Source organism: Micromys minutus (assembly GCF_963924665.1).
Source record: "Micromys minutus genome assembly, chromosome: 23".
In the NCBI taxonomy this organism is placed as follows: domain Eukaryota; kingdom Metazoa; phylum Chordata; class Mammalia; order Rodentia; family Muridae; genus Micromys; species Micromys minutus.
The window spans coordinates 6597287-6624585 of NC_137958.1; the positions used below are offsets into that span (position 1 = coordinate 6597287).

The 27299-nt window shown below is 46.0% G+C and overlaps 1 protein-coding gene across 3 annotated transcripts in view; it reads right to left on the reverse strand.

Annotated features, from left to right (window-relative positions):
- Positions 1-6612: 6612 nt before the first annotated feature.
- Positions 6613-27299, reverse strand: part of DNAJB6 (DnaJ heat shock protein family (Hsp40) member B6) — a 44187-nt gene continuing 23500 nt past the window's right edge. The window contains exons 6-10 of one of the 3 annotated variants that reach the window (XM_080936379.1): positions 24136-24267; positions 22888-23029; positions 21644-21714; positions 10319-10666; positions 6613-6848 (exon numbers count right to left, since the gene is read on the reverse strand). In XM_080936379.1, the coding sequence (XP_080792505.1) occupies positions 6766-6848; positions 10319-10666; positions 21644-21714; positions 22888-23029; positions 24136-24267 (776 nt within the window). In that variant the 3' untranslated portion in view covers positions 6613-6765. The remainder of the gene's footprint in view (positions 6849-10318; positions 10667-21643; positions 21715-22887; positions 23030-24135; positions 24268-27299) is intronic. The other 2 variants (XM_080936380.1, XM_080936381.1) reach the window with 2 other exon arrangements.

The window sequence follows — 27299 nt, forward strand, 5'->3', positions numbered from 1 at the left end:
CTCTTTTCCACTACCTCTAGTGGGTGGTGGGCTGTAACGAAGGTTAAAGCATTTAAGAACCATCATTAAATATAAGGTTTGAAAAGGTTAAAGCTACAGCATCTGAGCAGGGCAAGGCTTCTGCAGTACTGCAGCTCTCTCCTGGCCTCCCTGCCACAGGGCGGCCGGGGAAGCCGTGTGTGCATGCTGTGTGTGGCCTGGGTGGAGTTGTACAAAGATCTGCAGTGATTACACTGTGAGCAGCTCTGTGTCTACCAAGAGGGTATTTGCACATAGATCTACATCCATATGTGAGTACTGTTGACCTGAAGATGGGCCCCTGACTCTCAGACATCCAATCTTAACACCTGGAAAGGAAGCACCTAACTACAACGAACATGTTTCCAATTGAGCGGCCCACAGAACTGACTACATCTGGATCATCTGTCCATGTGGACGCCATTACAAGATGGTGCTGGCTCCCTCACGGTTTGAGGTAAACAACTCCATATATAGCAATGCTCTTGTCAGCTAAGGCGCTGCACCCTGCGCATGCGCAGTACATAACCTATCTCCGGCCAATCCCGAGGCCTCTGGTGTCAGCAGACTGGTGACAACCAATCATGGCAAGCCCGTATGCGCTTCTCCCTATATAAGCAGACAGCTAGGGTAGTTTGGGGCCCCTCGCTTCCTGCTCTCCCCTTCAACCAAGAGGCTCCCACAATAAAGCGTGATCTGAGAAAAATCCTCTGGTGGTGGTCGTCTTTCCTCGCTGGTCGAAGAGCGCGCCGCAATCTGTCCCCTTGGAACAAGATGAGATACATAGCTTCCGAAACGTCTGAAACTTTTGGTAACCATTTTCCCCCTTAGTGGGCACAGATGATGTGTGACAGGGGAACATCCAGCCAGTGTGACTCTGCCACTCAGCACTCATGGCCACATATGATTCTATTCCAGTTTGATCTTTCAATTCTATCAATTCTTCCTCTTTATTCAGTCTTTGACAAGGTTGAGCTTTCAATCAGCAACTTATGCTAAGTACACAGCGCTCCTTTAGCAAAAACTGTATTTTAATTGACTATTGAATCAGTCTTTGGTAATGTTTTAGATTCAAGTTCCATGATTTCTTGTGACAATTATCATCTGCTATTCATATCAAATTTGAAATGTTTCTATTAAGGTGTCCTTGAAAAAGGTAATAAAAATACCTACTTCAAAGCAATTACTGTTTTACCCAAGTGGTCATATTTTATAAAAACTACTTTTTACAGTTTTGTCTAGTGACCTGACATTTGAGCTGCACCCTAATGAACTCCAACTCTGAGTAAACTGGCTGTGATCAACAGAACCAGTGCTGAAGAGGAGGTAAGAGGCTGCCAGAGGTACACACAGGCGTCTCCATATGCAGAGCCCAGCCAGATCCTGACGTTATCATCTGACGGACACACAGCTGTGTTTAACAGAGATACAGAGATTCGAACCACCAGCATGTCAGCAGCCTCTGGGTGTAACACAGCTGCACAGCTGTGCGAAATAATCCTGGCTTGAGTCTGTCTTGGAATTATGGTCTCTGGGTCATATCGCACTTAAAGCTATCACTACAGTAAGAATGACAGGGTGAGGCGTAAGAGCACATGAGGCTAACATGAGTCTCCTAGACGTTCCCTTCCCAGTCCCACACACCAACCATTGTGTGTGCTGAACCTATGCCTAGAAGGCAGTTGGGGTGCCTAAGTGGAACCTCCTCCCAAAGCAACACTGTTGTGGGTTGATTCTAATTCTACCTGTGTTAGTAGGGTTCCCAAAACTACGTGGGCACCCGAATGTCTGCATGTAGGACACTGAGGGCCCTGCCCCAGTTGGCTTCGATTCGTAAATAAAGTTGCCAGTGGCCGCTGACTGGGCAGAGATACAGAGGTGGGACTTTAGGATTCACAGGCAACTAAGGGTGAGAATCTCACCACGGCCAGGAAAGGAAGAAGATCAGGTTTGAGAGATGTAGAAGAGACCACGCACAATTATGTAGGAGCCAGGAAAGAGTGGCTCAACACCCTCAAATTGGGTCAAGATGGAATATACATTTTAGTAAGTAATGATTAGAGGGCATTTAGCAATATGGAAGTTTAGGAGTGGCCCAACCACTGAGGCATATTAAATATAAGGTTCTGTGTATGTGTGTGTGTGTGTGTGTATGTGTGTGCGTGCGCAAAAGTGTCATCTGAAAGATTAAAGCCGATTAACCAACTATGGCTACACAGCATGGCTTCTGAAGCTACACAGAAGTCCTGGAAGCCCAGTGCTACTTATAACAATATAGTTCTAACAATAAACTTTGATACTTGACTAACTACTTTCATGGCAATTATAAATCAACCTACCTTCCTCAAAACTGAAGCCAGAGGGCAGGCAAGATAAGCAGTGGACAAAGATGCTTGCTGCTGTTGCAAAGCTCTCTCTCTCTCTCATACATACATACACACACACACACACACACACACACACACACACAATTTGTTTTTTGTTTTAAGTGAGACAAGTACTTGAGGCTAGGCCAAGCAAAACCCCATCAAAGTCTCCATCCAGGGTTCAAAGCAGTGTGAAGGCTCAGCAGCTAAAGCCCCTTGCCACACAAACCTGACAACCTTATCTTGATCCACAGAACTTACATGAAGGCAGAGGGATAGAACCCCACAAGGACGTCCCTCTGACAGCTGCACGTGCAGTGTGACATGAGTGCACCCCCATAAACAGGATGCAGAAGCAGGCTGCCCTTCCTCTCCACAGCTCACAGCTCTTGTGGAGTCCCATGCTCCAGAGCCAGCCATGCCTTCCTAAGTCAATGGGTTGATTGGGAGGACCCAGGCTCTATGGTCTGTCAATCCAGCCTGCTGCATACCTACACACAGTACCTTTCCAGGGAGGAAGTTATCCCAAGGTCTCTGGTCCCAAAAAGGGCACTGCAGGTGCTGGGAATGCAGCTGTGACTAGAGTTTATGAAAAGCCTCAATTTAAAACAACTTAAGAGAACTGGCTGCTCTCCCAAAGGTCCTGAGTTCAGTTCCCAGCAACCACATAACTTAGAGAAAATGGGATGAAATAAAAAGAAGCCAAGTATAGCAACACAAGCGTACACAGACCCAACCCCCCACAGGAGACACAGCAGGGCGAAGGACTGGCTTCAACCTGTTATAAAGTACATGGCAGACCCTCTGGTTTCCCTAAGGCGTGTCCTTTCCTCACAACTGTAACCTCAGTTCCTTCTCACTCCCACTCCTCCCCTTTCCACAGACCCTCAGTCACCTAGACACAGAAGCCATGTACAGTAGACCCTTTCTGACTCCCAGGTTTTCCACAATGTTCAGCCAAAGCCAGGAGCCAGACCTCCTGTCTCAGCCTGTCATCTGTTCTCCACCTATGGACAAGAACTGTACTGCCCTTTAACTTTAAGGGTGGTCAGGGTCCTGTGAGTGGAGGGCTCAGTTCTTCCAAGTGCTCCTGGGTACCTAGTTCAGCTGACAGGCCATTGACTTTGTTGCCTAGGAGCTACCCACCATTGATTGGCAGCTCTGGATTTAGAAAGCAACATAGTGATGGAAAAGTACTCTTCATTGAGACGGAGAGCCAGTCCCAAGTAAGACACCTTGAAATAATGAAAGACACTAAGAAAGGCTATGCTACACACCTGCCTAGAGAAAGCTCCACAGCACTGCCAAGGCAGCACAGGGAGACCACTGTCAGACCCCCAGGCCCTCTTCTCAATCTTGGACCACTGGGGATACGCATAACTTGTTCACATGGAGCCCACTACATATTTGACACCGCCTACAGTGACCCACCCTCGGATGACTCAGGCCCCGCCTTCTTTATCGTGGCTCTCAGACAGGGTGGTACCACACTGGGTAAGTCAGTTGACAGGGACACCTCAGGCAGCAGCTTTTTACAGGCCAAGCATCACCCTTGTATGAGAACTCTCAAACAGGGCACTCTCTGCCGTATCTCTAAGGGCAGAGGAAGAGAGAGAAAATCTTGGTAGGTGGTGGGAGCTGCTCCAGACCAAGATCTGAGAGTACCAGATGGTCCCAACTGCCAAGTCGGATTCACAACAGTGAAGAGCCTTGAGGAAGGATGCCGGAACTAATTTGGAAGTCAGCGGGATAAATTAGATCTCCAAAATAAGCCACTGAGTAAAACCTTGTTTAATCCATACATTGCAAGTTTTCTTTTCAGAGGTGTGAAGTGTGCAGGCAGGGTGTGTTACTGTATAGTTCTCACTGGCCTAGAAATATATGTAAACCAAGCTGATCTCAAATTCAGATTTCCAGCCTATCTGCCTCCCAAGTACTGGCATTGAAGGCATGTGTTACCGACATGGGGCTACAACTGTGCCTTTGCCACGTTTGCTGAGACACTGGTAATGACGAGAGCTGTCCACAGTGCAGCATCCCTTCTGGTTCCCTCTGCCCTACAGCTAAGATGCTGAGCAGACCTGGGGCCTTCACCATGCTCAAAAATAATCACACTCACTCACAAAGAGGGTGGGAGGGTCCTGAAACTACTAGGCAGACCCTGGGTGTGGTCCTGATCTCTCCAGGCCCCCTCTCCCCAGCCCCATTGGGCATTTCCACACCCAGAGTTCCACCTTTTATCTCACACAGAGGAGTGTCACTGGAGCTGCACAGGAGTTTACCCTGATTCTACTCTCACTGCCCCTCTCACTGCGTAATGCACCAGCCCACATATGGACCAGCAGCCCTGGCTTTTCTGTGTCTCTTCATCTAAGCACTGGCCTGGGTGCACACAGCAAGCTCTACATAGAAGTTGGTTCCTTCCTGCTGGCTATCACATTGGGCAGAGCTACCCATCTGGAAAGCCAGGCTAGCTGAAGGCATTCAAAGACTCAGGACTAGGGTTAGGGGAGGGTTAACCTGCTGGCTACACACACACCTGTGACAGGCCTGAGTTGCTGTGGCTGAAATAGTAGTGACTCTGTCCCTAAAACCTCTGTTGACCATGACATTAACAGCTAGACTGGGGTCTGAGTGGCCAAGTGGTCTCTCACACATGCATTCTAACCCTTCCTCTTCAGTGCTGGAGACTTGAACAATATTACTGTCACATTCGTGAGGCCAGGCTGAGAACAGACCTCCTGCAAGCTCCCAGCATGCTCAATCAGGCTGCTAGCCCATAAAGCCATGCTCACTAGACAACAACTCACCTTTGTACGGGACACCAACACATCTCTTTTCCCTAAAATGTCACTCTGTCTCCCATCATTGAAAATGTAGGGGCTGGTGAGTTGGCTCAGTGGGTCAAAATTTTTGCCACCAAATCTGACCACCAAAAATGGGCACCCAGAATGCACAAAGTTGAAGAGGAGCAACTCCCACAAGCTGTCCTCTGACTTCTACACATGCACCAGAGCACACCCTTAAACACACACAGACACACACACACAAATAAATGTATAAAACTGTATTAAAAAAATAAAGACCTGCTTTTATTTTTCATAGTAACAGTGCAACTTACAGACAGGGAATGACCACAAGAGAGCTGGACTCGGTGACGTTTACATTTTATTTGCGTCGGTAGCACTAAAATACATTCCTCCTTGAAGTCACATTTCCACAACACACATTATCACCAATTCGCACTCCATAAGTGCCCACACCACCTCCCACTAAAACCAAGCAAACACAGCAAACACTTCATGGTCACTTCTTCAAACCCAGGTAACCCTGTCCCAGCCCCAGCTACAGCAGTGCCCATAACTCACACAAGTCCCCCTTCCACACTGCTGGGCCCATCTCAAGCTCACCAACACTTTTTATAATGTACTCACTGCCAAGGGGATAAAGTTCAAGCAACAGATCATCATGGCCAAAAGGAAGGAACACAGCCCCTATAGGCACATGCAGCCCCGAAGTGAGATGGTGTCAGAACTACCAGGTGCTCAATGCAAACCAGTTAGGTGACAGCATGGCAGGGGTTGTGATGGGACAAAGTTTGTGAGGGGCCATTATTTGCAATCTAAAGATCTGAGGTTAAGCTTCTGCTTCCTAGCTGATTATCTCCACGCACCTCTGTGCTGTGTGCTTGTGTAAATAGCCAGTAGCACTGACCTATCATTACTAGAAATGGCATTGCTAAGCAAAACCTTTTGACTGAAAAAGGACAAATATTTCTCCAAGAAAAGATGAGATTTCCCAAAAACTAAACTATATTTGGTGTCAATTTTTGACTACCTGGAGAAGATTAAAGGTTAAACAATAAATAAGGAAAGACTCTACATCTGAAGTGGGTCCTGACGGCCTGTGTTGCTAGAGTACCCTGAATCAAAACATCCTGACACCCACGGCTCAAGGCACAGCTTACTTCACCTGTAAATTCCGCTGTACTTAAAACTGCGCACTGCACCGCCGCCAGGGGGCAGTCTATCACAAACACATACCCAACTCCCTAGGGACACTATGGACTCCTGCAACTACAAATACCTCAGGGCTTGGGCTGCTGAAAAGAATAAGGCAAACCCTTAGAACTCGAGGAAAACGCTAAGGATTTAGTGTTGGGGAAAAGCAGAGTTACAAGGCTGAGACTGTGTCACAAGCTTATACAGGTCACCCGGGATTGTCACCTCCATCTCCAACACCCCTGATCCTACCGATATGTGGGCACACGTCCATAATCCTGCTAAGCGGCATGACCCTGGGCGGCACTTAAAGGATGCCGCTGCTGTGAGCGTGCGCAACACACACGAGAGCGGCTGCTGTGGCTGCCGCCAAGTCCAGCCTAGTGGTTCCCTTTGGTCGACTTCTTCTTCTTCGAGTCCTCTTTCTGCTTCTGCTTCTTCCTCTTGGCACCTTCTTTTAGTCCTAAGGAAACATGGCTTGTGAAACACTGCATACCAGCAACTGCATCCCCATGAGGTGGGTCACTCACTAGACACTTCCCCATGGTCAAAGAAAGCAACAGGACAGTCACTCACGGTGTCCACATCAAAAAGAAAACAGAATCTGTCTGGAATATCGTGTTAAAGACTTTCCATATTGCTCCCAGAACGTCACCACTACACAGAGAAGTGTGCCACCAAGAGCAAGCACCCTACATTTACCCTGCAGTCCAGCCATAGAACTAGCTCTGTGGAGCAGGCTCCTCTGAGGCCCTGCCAAGGCACTACCTGCAGTGTACAACCTGCCGTCACCTATGCAGCCAAGTCAATCAGACACCCTCCACAGCTGCCTTCTGGAATGGAAAGTACAGTCTCTCTGGCAGCCCCATTTTCTACCTCGAAAGAAAGCCTCTATTTTTTCTGTCACTAAAGCTAACAGATACATGCCCTTACCAACCACGGTAAGACTGACAGAGGTTCAGCTCTGGACACTGGCAATGTTAGAAATGAAAGGCTTTGCCTTCAGGCTTGCAGAAGCTCAGACCCTGGCCACATGGAGTAGGTGGAATGTGGGCCTGGTGTTGAACAAGACCCGCAAAAAGAGATCTCAAAACCCCAACTTCTAGAACATGCACACAGATGCCTCAAAATTCCCATGGTGAGATCCACCAAAACCTCAACACACGTGAATTAGTTGGGGGCAGGGAGAGGCCAGCAGCAGGATTAGATGCAGGCTCTAGCTCTAAGAATTGCAAGCCATGCTCTGTGAAGATGGCCACACTCCACAGCACAACTAGGTAGAGCCAAGTTCAGCAGGAAGGAAGGAAATGTTCACTCTTTCATTCATGACTCCTCTCATGTTGAATAATTTCTATTTTTAATGACTGTGTAGTGTGTGGAATCCACAAACAAATGCAAAATGTCATTAATCCCCTTTCTAAAATGCAGCTTGTCCTCTGCAGAACAAACTTTCAAGGCCACAGAATAGCCTGCAAAAAAAAAGAGAGAGGGAGGGGGAGCCTACATATCCTAAACCCATAGCTTAGCAATACAGAGCTTACCAAGCATGTGGACAATCTACAACACGCACACTCACACACCTTTATGTGTATGTACACACACACAAACACGCATGCACACACACATATGAACACACAACCAGCAAATCATTAGTTCTCACCTCCTCACCAGCAGTTTGGACTATTCTGGCTGAGCACAGTCCATGAAACTCCTAACAACCCCAGGTGGCTTGATCTGCATAGTAAATCCTTTTCTAGGAAGATACCTCAGTGAGAATTTCTTTCATTTAGGACTCTCCACTTGCTGATACCAACCAGCCAGGCTGCACCTAGGCTGTACCCAGCAGCTCCAGGGCTGACAGCCACTGGGAGCTGCAACTGGGATGGCTTGCACCATATTTTTCCTTGTGAGAATTTTTAGGAAAACTTGCCCGAGACTTATAAATCTAACCAAAACCAATAATAAAGGCAAAGCCCCTGAAGGCTGCACTGGGTAAAGTGTGGGACGCCTGGCCCAGGACATCTTAGTTCTTCAACAGTGGCTCTCAAAATTTTAAGGTCTGGACTTGGTCCCCCTGATCCCAACAGCAGAGGGCCAGACTTTGCGAAGCCTTCCGTGTTCGCCAGAGGACAGGAGCTTGCAATACAGAGGGAGCTACGCTGCCCAGGTCATGGTTTTGTTGTGGAAACCAGAAACCACTTTTGTGTGGTTGCTGTTTCTAATTTCCCTCCCAACAGCCTCTGTTTTCACTTAATTAAGCCAAACCCTTGTGGAACTCAGATGGCAGTTTGGAGAACCCCACTTCAAAATGGGTCATCACCTCTGAGACAGAGGTAAGTGAAGGGTTACATTTTTTTTTCCTATAGGAAAGTATGGCTCCATGACTTAAATCATGGGAGTAAAGGGACATAGCAGAGGAGGTGCATCTACACCCAGGGCCACACAGGCAGTGCTTCTGACTCCAGACTCAGAGGACACAGCGAGACCACCTCGCCTACAGCTTTCCCAGCCTCACACAAGATTCCTACTGGGATCCACAGGCGCACCACTACACACCCGAGCACACACTCGCACACACAGTCTGGATCTGCACTGACAGAACACAGTGAAAGCACTTTGCTGTTCTTCCTACTAAACTCTACTGTCTCCAATCAGCCTGGGCTGGTGGCTTTAGAGGCATGGCCATGTGCGGCTGCCACACTTCTTGTCCAGATCTGCTGCAGGAGGCCTACGCACCTATAAACACACCGGGTCAGGCCTGTCCCTACACACCTTCTAAAAACCACATTAATGACATGGCATGGCACCTCACAGGCCAGGCTACAGCACCTTCACAACACAACACGAGTGGAGGGAGGTTGCCAAAATCTACAAGGCTGCTCTGTTGTTTTTCTTACCACCCTTTCCAACCCTCTTGGGCTCACTCAGCACTGGGACAGTGCTCATGGGAGGTGACCACAGCCAGAGGCACATGAAGCCCCCCAGTGCAGTCAGGCAAGCATCTGCCACTCAGCTGCACAGAGCTCAGGCACCCATCTGTTTCTGCTGGCAACTCTCCACAGCAAGGCAGCTATGCTGGCTACCCAAAACTCTAGTGATGCCAGTAGTATGCTTGCTTCTACTTTAGAACCCTATAGGTCACCTGCTTCATTCTCCTCTGAGGAGAACCAGGGGTGGGGTGGGAGTGGGTCTGAGGGCTCCACTTTAATACAAACTTCTCAAAAGCAAAGAAAGAGACCTTTGCCCTGTTTCCTGCTTGGAGCACTTTGCAACACAACATGACAGACCACCAAGCCACATCTCTGCCGTTTGGCCTGGAGCGTTGTATGTCCACAGGCACAAACATGTCTCACTTCTAGGCAACAAAACTACACTACTACAGAGCTGGGAGCCTGACTGGGAAAGTTCTATGTGTGCATGCTGACCATCTAGAATGTTCTGAGGAGTACTGGAGATGTATAAGCATCTGAGGGTGGCGCTGGATGGTGGGTGCACAGAGGAGTCAGGTTCCACCTTCACCCATGGCTCACCTGAGGGAACTCTCCTGGGAACACGGCTGGGGCTTTCTGTCTGGAGAGTGAAGCTAGTAAGTGTGCAAGTGGCCTTGGAGCAAGTCAGGCTAAGTGACAGATTCTAAGCTCTAGGGTCAAGGTATAAACCAGAACCATTAGGGGCAGAAGCAGCACCTCACAATTCCCTAGCAGTAAACCTAACCCAGACAATATACTCCATACACATCAGATACTGGGACCCCTGCTTTAATCATGGGGTTGGCCGTGAGCCACGCAGCTAGGCCATACACAGAGCAGCTGGAGAGGTGAGCTGGACGGACACAAGTATCCTCTCTGTCCCTTCTCAGCAGGCCTGGCACCTACCCCATGCCCACTCAGGTCAGAATGCAGCAACATAGGCCTGACTTCTGTGCTCGCTGACCTGTATTTGGGGGCAAAACATTCTGGGGGTGCTCCACACCAGCTCCCTTCTGCACACCTGCTGAGGTCACAGGGGCGTCACAGTTGCCAGGAACCGGCTGCCTGTCCTGCTCTTCATCTTCCCAGTTGCTTTTAGACACAAGTTTGGCCGCTGAGGCAGGCCTGGGAGGCTTCTGTGGGCGGGTGCTGATAGAAGGGGCCGGAGTCGGGGCTGGGGCTGGGGCTGGGGCTGGGGGCCGGGCCTGGGAGGGGACCCGGACTGGTGCTTGGGCCGGGTCAGGGGCCAGAGCTGGTGTGTGCTGGCCTCTCCGCTGGCATTCTTCTGCAAGGGCGTTCTCGTCGGCCACACCTGAAAGCACAGCACACCAGGGAGAGCTGTGAGCCTCAGCCCTCCCTTGGGAGCAAAAGGCTTCACACACCTTCTTTCCCAAAAGATGGCTCCATCTCTGGAGCCGCCGTACATTTATAAAAGCAGAAACCATCCATTCGGCACCACTGGACCTGAACATTCTCCTCCCACGGTGGGAAAGAAAACAACCCCAGAGAAATCAACTCTCTTTCTGCTGTATTACCATCATCCAGCGTCTCAGCAGAACAACCAAGGCACAGGCCTGGCAGATACTATTTAACATGATTCTTGCCAACCCAACAATTCAGCCCTGCAGAGAGCATGTTCATAGGCCAGCAACGAAGGAAACATCATCTCTGCACAAGCATAACGTGGTTTAAGAGGCACTCACTCCACCACCATCCCTATGGGGTACAGCCAGGCCCCAGACTCTCCCAAAATTTCCCAGCCAACACTCTGCCCGCCATCATTCAGAAGGCTGGTTTATCTTTGGTAAAACAGAAACAAGGTTTTACACACTAGATAAATACTGAAAATAAAACAAGAAAGCTACACTTAAAGGGTTAACTTCCCCTCCCTGTAACTGAGGAACAGTGCTGTTATTTATCATTTATATCAGGCATAAAACTGGAGGCAGTGACTCTACTGTGACACTCAGCTCACCAGAATAAAGCTTTGCCCTGCAGCCAGCCACCCATTGCCACCTATGTGTCAACTCGGCCAGACCTGCAAGAGCCCAGAGGCACCTGCTCAGGGTAATGTGGTATTTTAAAAAGTCTTCATCTGGACAGCTCCCATGGACCCAGGTTCTGCAGGAGCCAGACCTGTGAACTCTGGTAGGTAACAACAGAAGCTCCCAGAATCCTAAGAGGGTAATGCAGCTGGGAGATGGTGGCACTCCTTTAGTCACAGCTACACCGTGAAACCCTGCCTGAAAACACAAGTAAGGGAGGGAGGGAGGGAGGGAGGGAGGGAACAACTGGGTAAAGGGTATACCTGGGCTACATGGTCACCAGAGCACGACCTTGTGGGCTTCACCAAGGCTATTTACTGGCACTCAGTGAATCAGAAGCCTTACACATTCCATGCTGCCCCCATTTAAGCAGCCATGTGCAAAGGTAAGCCAGCAGCTACAGCCTGTCTGGAGGTGCCACGGTTTCCACTCCATTTTTTCTCACCCATCCTACATGCTCTGCCAGAGCCTGGGGATCCTGAGAAGCCACACGCTTCCTGCACTGGGCTGAGGGCAAATGTGGCATGGGCAAGCTTTGCAAGCTCAGCAAACATGTATGAACAAGAACAAAACCTGAGATCTGGGGGGCCATGGAAAGGAAACTACCATGCACCCCATGTTCAGGCACCAGGCTGAAACACTATATTCAAAGACTGCTGAGGAAAGGCACACTTAAGGTAGGAGCCATGGGGGTTTCTGAAACCAACCTCTGCTGATCAGCACACTGGACACACTTCCTGACAACTCAGGTGGTAATGATGACTCATGGTGACAGGGTTCAGAATCTGAATGGTAAATGATGGCATGTGGGAAGATAATGTAGGTGTTCACCTGATGCCTTGGGGGTATTGTCAACTTTCCCTGGCATGTCCCACAGATGGCCAGTCAGTCACTCCAGCGCTGACAGTGCACTGGAGGCCACTCTGGACTGCATAGCAAGACCTCATCAAAAATCAAACAGGCTGGGCAGTGGTGGCACATGCCTTTAATCCCAGCACTCAGGAGGCAGAGGCAGGTGGATCTCTACGAGTTCAAGGCCACTCTAGTCATATAAGAGTCCAGGACAGACAAGGCTTGTTACACAGAAAAACCCATCTCAAAGAGAAAATTAAACAAAACCATTCTCAGCCAGCCTGGGACTACATAATTTGATGTTATCACAACCCCCATATTTCATCACAGTAGGGGAGGGGAAGGAAGGAGTGCTGAGGACAAAGGTAGGGTTGCCCAATTGTAAGTTGGGAAGGAAACCATATGTTGTTTTTTCATGTGTGACACCCCACACAACTGCTGCCAAACCTTTATTTTGGGGACACTGCTTAGCCTCCAGACAGCAGCCTCTTGCTCCCCTTCTCACTTACCTCAGTATAATAACGGATATCCTCAGGTCTATCCAGAACCAAGTTCCCATCCAGCCACAGGGGGAGACAGGGTGCACCCCACATTCTGCTTCAGGAGCACCCTTCCCAAAGGTCCTGCTGGATCCACAGGCTCCACCTAGATGCACCCCACAAGGTACAGCCCCAGCAGGAAAACAAATGTCCTAACAGATGCTTATAGGCCCTGGACCTCGGCAGAGCGGTGTTACACACTCACCACCTACCTTTGTGGGGCAAGTTCCCCACACTCTGGCTTTCACAGCTTGGCTGGGACATTTCTAGCAGGAAGCCAGTCACCACAAGGTTCTCTGCTCTTGCACTCCCTACATTCCCCAGCCTGGAAATACAGTGTACCTGACTTCAGAGCACCTTCAAAGAGTTCTGTGCTTACCTGTTGATGAGTTAAACAACTAAATGTGCAAAGAGTCCAAGAGTAAGCTGGCTGGCTTTTTACCTTAGGACTGGGCAAATAGCAAAGTGGTTCAGAGAGCAAAGATGTTTTTCAGATAAGCTAAGCCTGATAACTTGAACTTGACCCCAGGACAGGACCCTCATGGGAGAGAAGCAATTCTCAAGTTGTCCTCTGATCTGCACTTATGTGCACAAGCACATGGACATGTGAGAGCATGAGGACAGGCAAGTGCACACACACTCAAATAAATGTAATAATTTTAGAAAGAACTAAGCTCTTAGAAAAGGGGGGGGGGGGGAGACTAGCAGAAACCGTCTAGACAGACTAGACATTGTACCTGACTATCCTTCCAGAACCTGGTCCTCACTCTCCTGACAGGTAACTAGCAAACCAGATGCTCAGGACTCAAAGCACAAAGACAATACTTCTTGATGGCCTATGGCAGCCAAGCAAACACTCTCAGGGTTGCCACCTTCCTGCTCAGAATGCCACCCAGCTCTCAGGGCTTTCCTGAAAATCCCCACTAGGAAATTCTCTGCCAGTAGTGAAGAGCATGGGGACACAGGGTCCCACAAATTCAAGTGAAGGAAAAAAAAAATCAGCAGATGTTAGGTCGGTTCTCTCCTTGGGCATTCTCACTAAGCACGCTCTGAAAGGGGTGACTCGCCATGTTAACGCAAGCACTCCTCCCAGCCTGCTGTCCTCACAACATAGTAAGCAGTGGCTGTCAGCCAGCACCTCAAAATAACGAACTGGCTGCTGTGATGAGACCTGTGAAGCTTATCCACTTAGCAACTGCTGCCTGCCTCTAAGGCACAGCATGACCACTGTTGTCTGGGTTATTACCAAGCCCGATTCCCATGTGGAAGGAAGACACTGGGTTGGGCTACTAACACCTCAGCACACGCACCTAGATCCAGACCAAACAGATGTGCTTACAAGCTCCAAAGTTCTCCCAGCACACCAATTGTTCTCAAGTACCACGAAGTGACTTTCACACTCTATCTGTATGATGAGCTCCTGTCCTGAATCCTGTTCTGTCTTCACGGCTGCCTATGAGGAGGAATACAAGTGCTCTACAGGTCCAGGAGCATGGCCAGTCTGACAACAGCCATGGAAATTGCCTTTTACAGGGGATGTTATCTTATAGTTCTGATGACTTTCTCTGTCCTGTTATGGTGGAAACCCACAAAGCTACAGAAAGCTATTATACCACCACGTTCAAAATGATGGCAAGCTCCTAGGCTCCAACACCTTACTCATTAATGTGGAGCTCTGAGAAGTTGGCAGATAAATGAGGACCATCCCTGCCATCTTCATATCCTGGCCCAAAGCAGCACATCACTCCTCATTTACAGTGAGCTGATTGGCTCCAACCACAGGCTTCACAGCACCCTCTTAACAGAGCTGGACAGGTGTACGTACACACACACCACCTCATCACAGAGCAGCCAGTCAAGAGTTCACAGAACCCAGAAGGTAGCACCTACCACAGAAAGGACTTCATTCCCTCACATGCAGCCTGCAAAGACTACAAAGAGAAATGCAGGGCCAAGGTCAGAGTGGCTGTGTGCCCTGGCCATGCTCTTGGGCTTCCTTCTGAAGTAAAATCATTTGTGGTACTGCCATGCTCTACGGTTTTCCCTCAACACCTAATCAGGCCTGGAGGCAGAGCTCAGAGCTCAGAGCTATGCCGGTGGCTGGGAGGAAGGTCAAATTTGGAAAGGAAGAGCAAGGGCTGAGAGTACTAGCTCTGGGGGAAAGTGCTCATTTACCAATGTGACATCATGGATTGCATACCCAGGACCCCAAAAAAACTTTTAATTATGAAAACCTACAAACAAAGCTGAATGCTGTAATATCCATAGGGGCAAAAAAAAATAAAAATAAAGAAAAAGAAAGACCTATCAAAATAAAAAGAGCACCATAAGCTAGCAGTTTTCAACCCATGGGTCATGGCCCACCCACCCCCAGGGGTACGGGGGTGGGGGCGTGCAATCAAACAACTCCTTCACAAGAGCTACATACCAGATATCCTGCATATCAAATATTTATGTTACCATTTATAACAGCAAACTTACTATTATGAAGTAGCAACAAAATAATTTTATTTCATTGGGGCATACCACAACATAAGAACTGAGCACGCCCGCACACATGCATGTATGTACACGCGCGCGCACACACACACACATCCCACAAAAAAGGTTGTGACCCACAGCTGGCAAAGGCCTGCACTTGCTCTTCTGGGAGATTCAGGTGGGCGCCCACATCTGCCCTATTCTGGCTTTCATGAGCACTATGCATCATGTGGTGCACAGAAATACATGCAGCCAAAACACATACACAAATCCATCTTAAAGCTACTGCAGCCAGGTAGTGGTGGCACACACCTTTAATCCCAGCACTCAGGAGGCAAAGGCAGGCAGATCTGAGTCTAAAGCTAGCCTGGTCTACACAGTGAATCCTAGGGCAACCAGAGCTATACAGAAAAACTGTCTCAAAAAACAGGAACAAAACAAAAAAGGCACGATTTTTTGCTAGCCAATCTGCTAGCATGATTTTTATTTTACTTATGGTTTGTTTTTATTTATTTACTTTCTTACGAGGGCAGGGTCTGGAACTCTTCATAGACCACGCTGGCTTTGAACTCAGACTTTCGCCTTACTCTGATAGAATTAAAGGTTTTTTTTTTTAAACCACATCAGCCACTGATGCCTTTTATCTAACTTTATTTATTTATATATGCATGTATGTCTGTGTGAGGTATTAGATCTCAAGAGATAAAGACAATTGTAAGCTGCCATGTAGGTGCTGGGAATTGAAAGTGGGTCCTCTTAGAAGAGGCACTCAGTGCCCTTGATCTCTGAGCCATCTCTTCTGCCCCAATGCCTTTTTTTGGTTTTATTTTGGGGTTTTTATGGGGAAGAGGGTGGTTGATTTTGGGTTTTGGTTTTGTGGGGTTTTGTTGTTGTTGTTTAGTTTGATTTGGTTTTGTAGCACTGGCTGTCCTGGAACTCATTCTGTAGTCCAGGGCAGCCTCAGAGGCAGAGACCCCCTTGCCTCTGGCTCCTGAGTACTGGGATTAAGGGTGTGTGCCACACCCATCCACTTACATTCACTTTTTTTTTTAAAAGAGATTTATGTTTGTGAGTACACTGTCACTCTTCAGACACATCATTGGATCCCATTATAGATGTTGTGAGCCACCAAGTGGTTGCTGGGAATTGAACTCAGGTCCTCTGGAAGAGCAGTCAGTGCCCAACATTCACTTGTTTGTTTTTTTTTAAGTGGGGGTTGTTTTGATGCTGGGGATCCAAACTAGAGCCTAAGGCAAGTCAAGCACTGAGCCACATCCCAGGTTATGATAGCTCATGTTTCTTTTCCACTCAGGGAACAAAACACTATCAGAGAACATCTGCCTTGGAACAAATTAAATGAAATTTTAAAAACAAACCTTCCATCTGCCAGTGTTCTGAACCAAGACACTGAGGTCACCCAGAGCTGAGACAGAAATACTCAGCAGCTGTCACATGAGTGTGGTACCACTTCAGATCCCAGAGACCAGCTGAATGTGAGCACTGACTTCACATAAGCACAGGAGGAGGAGGAGGATCAACTTCACTCAGTCATTAATGCCATCGACACGAGTTCACCTGTATTGCCTGCTTGCTCACAGGATGAAATCAGCCACACCACTGAGGTCAAACATGTGCCAGGCACTGGGACACAGGGTACTTGTTCTTAGAGGCAGCTCTGCACTGTCATCTCAAATGAACACAATAGAATGGGGACAGTTGTGAGAGGACACATGAGCAGAAAGGTAAGTGTAAGTGGGGACCAAGTGCGGCATGAATAAAGCCAGCGTGGAATGAAGGGAGGTGCAAGGGAGGGATAAAATTATGTACAAGGGGACAGACAACAGGGTCATTTTAGGAAACTGCCATTAGTGGAGAAGAGTAACGAAACGCAAAAGTAGGCAAAAGTCATTTTATCAGGAGACCTAGAGACCAGGGAATCCCTAAAGCACTGATTTCAAATAAGACAGTAATTTTATATCTAACTCAGGCTAGACAAGTACCGTACTACTGAGTCACATCCTCAGCTTTATGAAAAATATTTGTCATCAGAGATACATAGAGCAATTATGAGGAATAATTGGTGAGCTGTGTGACACTTAGAACTCCAGAATTTAAGACAGGAGTGGAGTTCCACAAATGAGTTCCAGGGTTGAGCCTGCCTGTGATTAAGAACTATAAAAAGCACCAATTGATGATAAAAGGTGCCCAGCTTCTTCTGGGTGCTGTGTCACAGACATCCTGAAGTCACTGAGTCACAAGAGACCAAGACAAGCAGCCCTAAATTCAACTGTCAATTCCATGTGAAGTTGTCCCCTATGGCACACAAACCACATTGCTCATACCCATCAATAATCCTGAGTAAGGATACTCAGTCAATCATTTCCCAGGCTGGTGGGGCTGGAACCTAATGGGCATCTTAAAAACACCAACTGTTCCCATGACTAGGGCCAAATGCTGGTAGTTACAAGACAGTGCAGCACAGCAAGTACCCACACCCCACAGCTGTGGCCACTCCTGAATGCCTCTTGTGGGCCAGACCTCATGGGGAGCACGTGAAAGGCAGCAGAGCCAGACTTCACTTCCCTCGGCCACATGCTGACCAGTAAAAAGACACAGGACTGAAAGGTGCTGGACATAAACCAGATGCCACTAGCTAAATTCTTTTGGAGCTGGAGAAATGCTCAGCAGCTAAAAAAATCTGTTCCTCAGCACTCGGGTGGTAGATGTCTTTGAGTTGGGGCTCTAGAGTTCCAGGGCAGCCTTGAAAACCTACCTCAAAAATAAATAAATTGGAGAGCATTTTTTGAATCTTTACTGCGTTGATCACCAAGAAATGGAAGCAAAATGGAATTCTCTACTTCTCTGTCTGTGATCACTGGCTTATCTGCAGTATTTTCCCCCTTTAAGTCCCAGAAACCTTGTAAACCAAGTGTACCAGCACTAATGCCATAGACATAGACACAGCTGCAGTGAATCTTGTAAAGGCCACGCAGATGCCAAAGCCAGCTTCTGAGTCATATCCTGTCCTCATAGACCACCCAAACACTGGGAAGCTGGAGGCAGGTGGGCCACCCCATGATAGTGGTGTGATCAAACACTTGACACACAGTAGGGTAGGAGCAGCAGTTTCAAAGAGCAGCACAGGCTGTTGACCATTTGGATCCGGGCCACAAAATGGAGCCAACCTCAGGTGCATGTTCTCACCTCAAATAATTTAATAAGAGAATCACCAGTAGACATATCTAGACACCTATCTCCCCGTTCATTCTGGGTATTAGAGATATTCTATTACAAAAAGTCAGGGGGCGGGCACATCTCAGGATCTATTTCCTTAAAACCTGGAGAGAACTTTTTTGTTGTTTTTTGTTTTATTGAGTCTAGGTTTCTATGTAGCCCTGGCTGTCCTGCAACTAACTCTGTAGAACAGGTTGACCTCACTCACATGCTGTCAGTGGACTGGACATTTAGAATGCATTTAGCATTCTCCCAGACAACCTATGTTTGGTTCCCAAAACCGAAGCAACCTATTCACCACCATCTCCAGCTTTAAGAAATCAGACATGTTCTTGAGCTTGCATGAGTACATGAACTCATATGTGCATACTGAGAGAAATATATAATCCAAACCAAATCCTGGGGCTGAAAAGAAAGATCAGCAGATACTTGCTCTTCTAGAGGACCCAGATCTATTCCCAAGATCCACAGGAAATTTACAACTCTCTAGCTTCTCTTTGAGTTTCCAAAGTCACTCACACTCATAGCACAGACATAAAATATCCATGCTGAAACTCGGTCTGTTGCTATGTACTGTAATGCTATGTGCGGGCCCCCAAACCCCGCTTGCCCCAGTAGACCCAAGTAACACTATTTCCGATTGAAGTAAGACAGCCTACAGCCAGAACTGAGATAGGTGGAAACTGGTGTTCCTGGCCTTAGGATCAGAGACCACGAGGAGAGAAAAGGTGGAGAGAGGAAAAAGCTGACATGGGTTAAGAGTCAAGAAAGCATGGCCATGAGGGCTGGCTAAAGTGCAGCCCGCGTGAGATATAATAGTAACTCAGTGGTTATCACTAGAAAAGTAGATTTTAATAACATAGAAAGTAGCTATCTGCCCAGCTCTTGTGCTAATTAATGCTTATTGTACATAATAAAAGTTGTGAGTGGGGCTGGAGATATAAATACAGAGTGTCTAATAAAAAAATTTTTAAATGGAAAAAAATTTTTAAAAAGGAAAACCACTATGAAGAAGAGTCCTTCACTACACTAACTCAAACCAAGTTGGAAGACACAGAAGAAAATGAGTGAGGCAAAGAGAATTCACAAAACATAGATACCTCCTACACACGGCAGCCCGCTACAGAGGATGACCTGGTGCAGAAACTGAGCACACCCTCACAACCTTCAAATTTCCTAAGACTAAGGTAGCAAAGGTTAGCAAGTCACTGCTGAATAAATAGCACTATCAACCACACAGCAATTCAAACTTTCCCCAAAGTGGCATGTACCTGGGGATTCAGCTTTCTGGGAACAAGTGTGTCTACACAGCCAGCAATGGACGGAAGAACAGGACAACAGCTGGTCCATGTGCCCTCCTTCTCCACCACCAATCATCTTTGGACCAGCATGTGTTGTGTGATCTCCAATGCTTCAAGCTCCAACATATCAGGAATGCTCACACATGTGCAAAACCAAGACAGAGGTCAAGCACTCCATTCCATTCCTGTATCATTCATTAGGCAACACCAGAATGTCCCTGTATCATCTGTTATCAACGAGCTTTCTGGTCACAAGCTATTTGTGAAGCAAAGCAAAGGGAACCCACTGTGTTCAAACTTTGCAGTGTTTCTGGGTACCCGCCTTGTACAAATGCATGGGGGTCACAGCCAGCTCACTCCTCATAATATCCAAGTGGTTCATCATCTGCTATCTTTAGACCATTTATTCACTTTATGAAGATCTGTAAATTGGCTATTACTTATTCCAGGAGTGTCAGGATCCTTACAACACTCAAAGAATCTACACACTACTCACTTCTTAAATGGTGGAGCAGGGCTTTAAATCTAAATTTAGCCTAGTTAACTGAACTTTTAGCTGGGATTGTCATAATCACAGATTGTCTTGCAGACTTAAAGAAATTTGTTTACTGGCTTTTTAATCATACCCTGAAGTTCCATGCACTATATCCCTAAAAATTGGCAGAATACTTTTCAATAAAAACCTCTGGACCACTTCCTTTTCGTCAAACAACTGTTAAACTAAAATCTGTAACAACGAGTTGTGGTGGAGCATGCTAATAATTCCAGTACTCAAGGTGAAGACAGGAAGAGCTTGAGTTTAAGATTAGAGTGAGCTGCTTCTGCTTAAAAGGTATTTCAAAATACACAGACGAGGAGTAAGCTACCTGTCTCGCACGCATGTGAAGCCCTGGATCCAACCCCGGCAGTGCTCCCTGATGCGTGATCATCTATACAGTTCACACGTGTCCTCCACCCCCATGCCCACCCTACAAATCACACTAAGTTGTTGCTCATGGGTTACAGGTCTGCATATGCTCTCCATATGCACTGAGGACAGGTCTATTATAGCTTCCACTCAGAATCCACCTTAGTGACAGAAGGAAGCACTAACGACGTGACACTAGAAGCTCAGGCACAAAATCACACAGACACAAGAAGGCTGCAGACCCCACTCATGAAAGAATGCACCAAACACATTCGCATTTATTTTCTTTTTTTTTTAAGCAAATGACAAAAACCCAAATTACCAGCATTTTTAAAACCTAAGCTTAACATTACATATTTAAACAATAGTCAAACTGACGAGGTTGCCAGCATCCATGCACAACTAGAAAACATCCTTAATTTACACTAAACCAGAAATGTGTTACCATTGATGCAGTAATAGCTTTCATCACTAAATACTGAAAATAAAATTGAAATATTTCTGTAGAAGATTCTGGCAATGTTAACTTCACAGCAGGCTGACACTACTCACTCACAATTCAACACAGTGGGAAGCAGATCCATGCTGGTGTTAAAGACAGTCTCTTCCTAGCACTACTCAGGGCTCACCTCAGATCACGTTTTGTTTAAAGCAAAGTGCATACAGAGATTACAACAATTTTAAAGACAAAAAAAAGGTCCTATTTTGTGGTCCCAACAACAAACTCAAAAATCTGACAAATGGGGGCTCCGATGAGCTGTTTTATAAATACTTTAGATTAGGTACAGTTATACAGAAAATCGAGTTCGTTTGAAATCTTCAAAAAAAAAGTTCCTGTTATTCCTCAAATGGTGCTTGTTATGGTTTAGCACTTCTGTTAAATGCGTGCGGTGAATTACTTGTTATCCAAGCGTAGCAGGTGCTCCTTACCATTTATCGTCAGGGACTTTAACTGTCCATCTTCTTCAACTTCTACTCTTTCTTGACCGTTCTCCACAATTCTGTAAAAAACGACCCATTTAGAAACCTCTGTCCAATTGGGATATATAGCAAGAGTTTTCCTAACAAACTTTTTGGCCATGAGTTCAGTCCTTAGAACCACAAAAAATAAAATAAAATAAAATTTACAATATTTGAGAATTTACATAACAGACCTGTGAAAAATAAGCCCAAGAGTTCTTCCTAAAATTCCGATCCTGCAAAAACTAAGTTTGGACACAAATATTATAGGAACTATATACAGGAGATGTTATTACAAGTAACAAAGAGTACAGCTGGGGCTGAAGTGTGGCTATGTGTGTCAGAGAGGCACTGACAATGCCAGGGAAGCTCATTACAAATGGCTTTTTATGCACACTGGCATGCATAAAAGGAAAAAATTATGCAAATATTGATAGCAAAAAGCTTTAAAGCTTTAGCTGATTTAGAAATTAAGCACACAGTTGATACTTCAGCTCTGGAGCTGTGCATGAACATGAAATATTGTACCACTGTACCCTGCTACTAAGAACAAAACACTAAGCTACATGTGATATGCATGACTTTAATCCTGTTAACCTTCACTAGGCAGATAGGCAGTAGGGTTAGGGTTTGATGTCATTTGTGTCCGCCATGACTCAAAATATAAATAAAAACTTTAAGTGAAAAACAACGATGGTGGTGATCATGATAATAACAGTAACAGGCTGGTGCCATGGCTCAGTTTGTAGGAACTTGCCTAGAACGGGTACGATCCTGCACATCAAGCCTCAGCACAATAATGGTGTCAGCAAACTGTGAGTACAGAACTGCAACTGCAATCTCAGGAGGCAGGAGAATCAAAGTCCAGGTCCTAACTAAGCATCTTTTTAAATTGACTTATTTATTTTACTTATGTGAGTCCACTGTAGCTGTCCTAAGATACACACCAGAAGAGGGCACCAGATCCCATCACAGATGGTTGTAAGCCACCATGTGATTGCTGGGAATTAAACTCAGGACCTTTGAAAGAACAATCAGTGCCCTTAACCTATGAGCCATCTCTCCAGCCTCTAACTAAGCATTTAATGTACTGGAAGCAGAGGTAGGTGGATCTCTGTGAATATAAGGCCAACCTGGTCTAGGTGAGTTCCTGGTCTAGTGGAGTTTATTGCCTTGAAAGTAAATGTATAAATTAATTTTAAAAAATACCATACCTCTTTGTAGTGATTTTTTTGCCATTAACTATCTTAGTTGAAGTCGATATTGATTTGAAGTTGCCCATTCCACTGCCGCCAAATGATGCTGAAGAGAATGAAGTGAGACCCCCATGACCTAGTGACCCGAATGGAGTGAAGCCTATAAAGAAAACAGAAAAGTACAGTTAAAAACTACATACATACCTTAAGATTCACACAAAAATTACTGAATTCCAAGCCTCAAAGGGAGTCAAGTGAGCTGACAAAGTGAGTTTAATTAGTTTGTACCTGAATGGTGCTCTACCCACATGACAGGAGGAAAACCAAAGTCCTCTCCATCTCCATCCATGCCTGGTGCTCCCTGCCAAATGCCTCCTTCCACATACACACAAACATGCACAAATACAGGTAGTTCTTATTCTTTCTCCCTAAAGCTGCCTCAAAGAAGTCAAGGTCCTGGTGTGGCACATGCCTTTAATTAATCCAAGCATGTGAGATGAAGAGGCAGGTGGGTCCTGTGGTCTCAAGACCATCCTAATCTACAGAGTGGGGCTCAAGGGTTGAGGATGGAGTCGGCACAAGGCAGTGAACAAACAGCAGGGCCGAACCCAGTCACGGCTACAGGTCTATTAGCTACTTTTTCCAGTTCTGAGAGAAAGGAGAGAAAAAGGAGAAGGAGGGAGGGGGGGAGGGAGAGAGAGAGAGAGAGAGAGAGAGAGAGAGAGAGAGAGAGAGAGAGAGAGAGAATGAATGTGTGTATATGGGGGGGACCCACACTTGCCATTAAAACCTGATAACCTTAGAACCCATTTTAAAGGAGAAAACCACCTTTAAGAGACTTTTCTCTGGCCTCCAAACACACACAATGGTATGTCTGTACCTAAACATACACACAATAAAAATTTTTTGAAGATGGAAATAATGGCCTGCTTTCTCATATACAGATTTTGAGAATCAACAATATATGTAACATTTGGCCCACACCCTATGATCACCTTAATGCATGGGTAACTATATACCCACACACCCACAATTAGTGGCCATAGCTTTATTTTGACAAGATGCCTTTATAAACCCTGACAGGGCTCAAACCTGGCATCCGGTATGGTAGGATTACAGGCAGTAATTTCACACAAGAATCTGTCTACACTACCCACCCTCAAACCAGGAAACAGATTTCAAACAAAGAGTAATTTACCTGTCCTGTCCCATATAAACTTCAAACTATACTAGCTAAAAGACAAAACAAATGTAAGGTTTTAGTACCTGTATCAAAAGCAGAAAATCCACTTCCAAAAGAAGGAAATCCACTGAAGGCAGAGAAAAAGGAGCCAGCACCTCGGCTTCTACTTCCTCGGGGACCCCTTCGGTTTCCAAAAAAGTCTTCAAATGGGTCTTCTAGAAACAGATTTTTTTAATAAAAAACAGGTTATGAAAATGTCTATTTTTTTCCCCACAGAGGAAGAAAAATGGGTTAATGCTGATACACAAGGGTCTATTAGGCACAAACACCTAACGGCTCAGCACTCTGGAGCTCACGATCAACAACTTCCACTTATTGGTATCATTCAAATAAAGCTCAGTGCTACAACAAAGCAAATGACCAGACAGTAGGAATGGTACATCCACATACACCTCACCAAGCCTTCAGGGGCCATTCAACAAAGCTTTTGCTCAGTACACAATTAGGTTCATTAGAAAAGATGGTTTCAGCCCAACACTGTGTGGCACAAGCCTCTAATCCCAACACTCCTAAAGGCAGGTGTGATTTCAAGGCCAGCCTGCTCCTCAGAGCAAGTTCCAGGATAACCAGGGCTACACAGAGAAACCCTGTCTTGAAAAACAGAAACAATACATGGTTTCAACCTTAGGTCAACTTTGTTGTTTTCCAACTTGTCATTATTTTGTGTGTGGTTAGGTGTAGTTTAGGTGCAAGTGCATACAGGAACACAGAGAGGCCAGTCGCTAAAGTTAAAGGTACTTGTGAGATGTCTGACTTGAGATCTGGAAAACAATCTTCTGCAAGGATAGTACCAATGAGCCATCTCTCCAGCCTCCAACCTTAGAAATGGGTACAGAGAGGAGCAGCAGCTTTCAAAATAATTCAGAGTCCAGCATGGTGCCCCACACATTTATATCCCAAATAAGACAGACAGATATCTAAATCTGTGACAAGCCTCTCTACAGAAATTCCAAACAGCGGCAACAGGTGAATGTAATTGCTGGTGAGCCAATGAAGCTGTCCCAATAATTTCTTTCTTGTATCTACTCAATTTGATGGCTCAAAACTCTTTATAAGAATTGAGGTGACTCAAGAGGTTAAAAGCATGTGTTGCTCTTACAGAACATTCATTCAGTCCCCATCACCCACAGTGGCTGACAACCATCTCAACTCCTGTTCCAGGGGAACCAACACCCTCTTCTGGCCTCCATGGGCAGTACCCATGTGATAGACACATACACAGGCAGGACACTCACGAACACACAAGAATCTTTTATTTTTATGAGGCCAATGGAATCTGAACTGACATTATTTGGCAGGCACAGGACGTTACTTCTGAAATACTTTTGCTGGGACAAGTGACCATCACTTAACTGGAAACATGATGGTCCTGAAAAGAAAATGTTTACCAATGATTCAGCAAGGAACTCTACACAGAACAAGTATCAACACTACAATCTAAAGGCAGCAAGCTCAGTTTTTCATTATGGCAGCTAACAGCATAAACTTACCTTAGTGTTTTTACTGACCCTAGTAAAGTAGAAAATCTGTAAAGAACCATACACCATATACTTTCAAATATAAATGCACACAGGTTGTCAGAGCTGCATAAATGATAAAAGAAGAGAGGATGAAACAAGAACTGGCTGGTCTGCTTAAAATCAAATGAACACAACATCTTAGCAGGCCCTGGTTCTAGAACAGGCATCTCTGTCTAGGATTGCCCAAAAGGCTATTTCCAGGATAGCCCACAGGGACCAGAGCAAAGAAGAGAGACTTAAGCTGGACAAGAAGGCTATCCTGTACAAGGCTAGCCAGGCAGCTCTGCCTAAGGGCCCTGCCTAAGTATCCCTAGATGGCTTCTTCCAAGGTCTCACAGTGGTTGGGTGAAGAAAGGGAACTTGTGTATTCACCAACAGGACCCACTCTATGGCAGCTCCAAGGCGGGGAGTAAACAGCTGTCTGAGCTGTGACTAAGCGATGTCATCAATTTTGTTTTCTTGTATTTTATGATTCTTTCTTCCCAGAATCTACTTTTATATTTATAAGAGTGTATCTGTATATAGGTTTGTTCATTTGGGTATAATGCCCAAAAGCCAGAAAGGGGCATCATATGTGAGCTGTCTGACTTAAATGCTGTGTTTTCACTGTGTAAAATTCCCCAGTAGCTACAAAGACTGCAAATAAAACTTGGACATGGGTTGGAGAGGTGGCTCAGAGGTTAAGGGCACTGACTGCTCTTCCAGAAGTCCTGAGTTCAATTCCCAGCAACTACATGGTGGCCCACAACCATTGGTAATGAATGACCACTGGTGGCGTCTTCTGACATGGTGACATATATGCAGGCAGAACACTGTATATGTAATAAATAAACCCTCTTTTAAAAACTTGAACATTTCATTTTCTAAGAGTCCTCAAAGTAATTAGTAGCCAATAAACCAAGTGTGTATGCCATTGAGGTTTCTTAGACAGCAGACCTGAAACATGGTTAGCAATTCTTGTATTTATAAAATCCAAACTAAAAGCTACATAATCATTTAGCCAGTATGGTGAATATAACTTTAATCCTATACTTAGGAGGCAGAGGAAGAGGAATCTGAGTTCCAGCCCAATCAGGACTACATAGCAAAACCTTGGTTTGCTTTAAAAGAAAAATTGTGTTTCAAATTGCAGGGCTGGAGCTCAGTAGAAAACCTCAGGTTCCATTCCCAGCACCTGTGAGCCCAGCAGCTGCAAGAGACGGGGGATCAGATGCTAAAGTTCATCCTCAGCTACATAGCTGAGTTTGAAGCCAGCCTGGGCTCTCGTATCTTTACTGTAACAGTTACAAGCAGCTAAAGCATACTATGTGATAATTCTCAAATTGGGGACAATCCACATCATCATGAAAAATCTCCACAGCTAATTGTAAACTAACAAGGTCTTTGTCTGCCTACATATACAATTTGGATAGCACACGCACAAAAGTCATAGGACAGGTTCTCCTCCCTCTGTATATAGATGGACTGGCACCATCAGGCTTGCACAGCAAGTGGTCTCTACCAGACATCTATTGCCCAACCCAACCATGTCTTTATTTGCAAATGCTAAAGTTTTACTGAGTGGTCTGGTTTTTGTTGTTTTTGTTTTTGTTTTTTTAAAGAATACCAAAACAATATAAAAGGAGTCATTTATACTAAGTTCAAGGGTTGTAACCTGCAATTTCTCC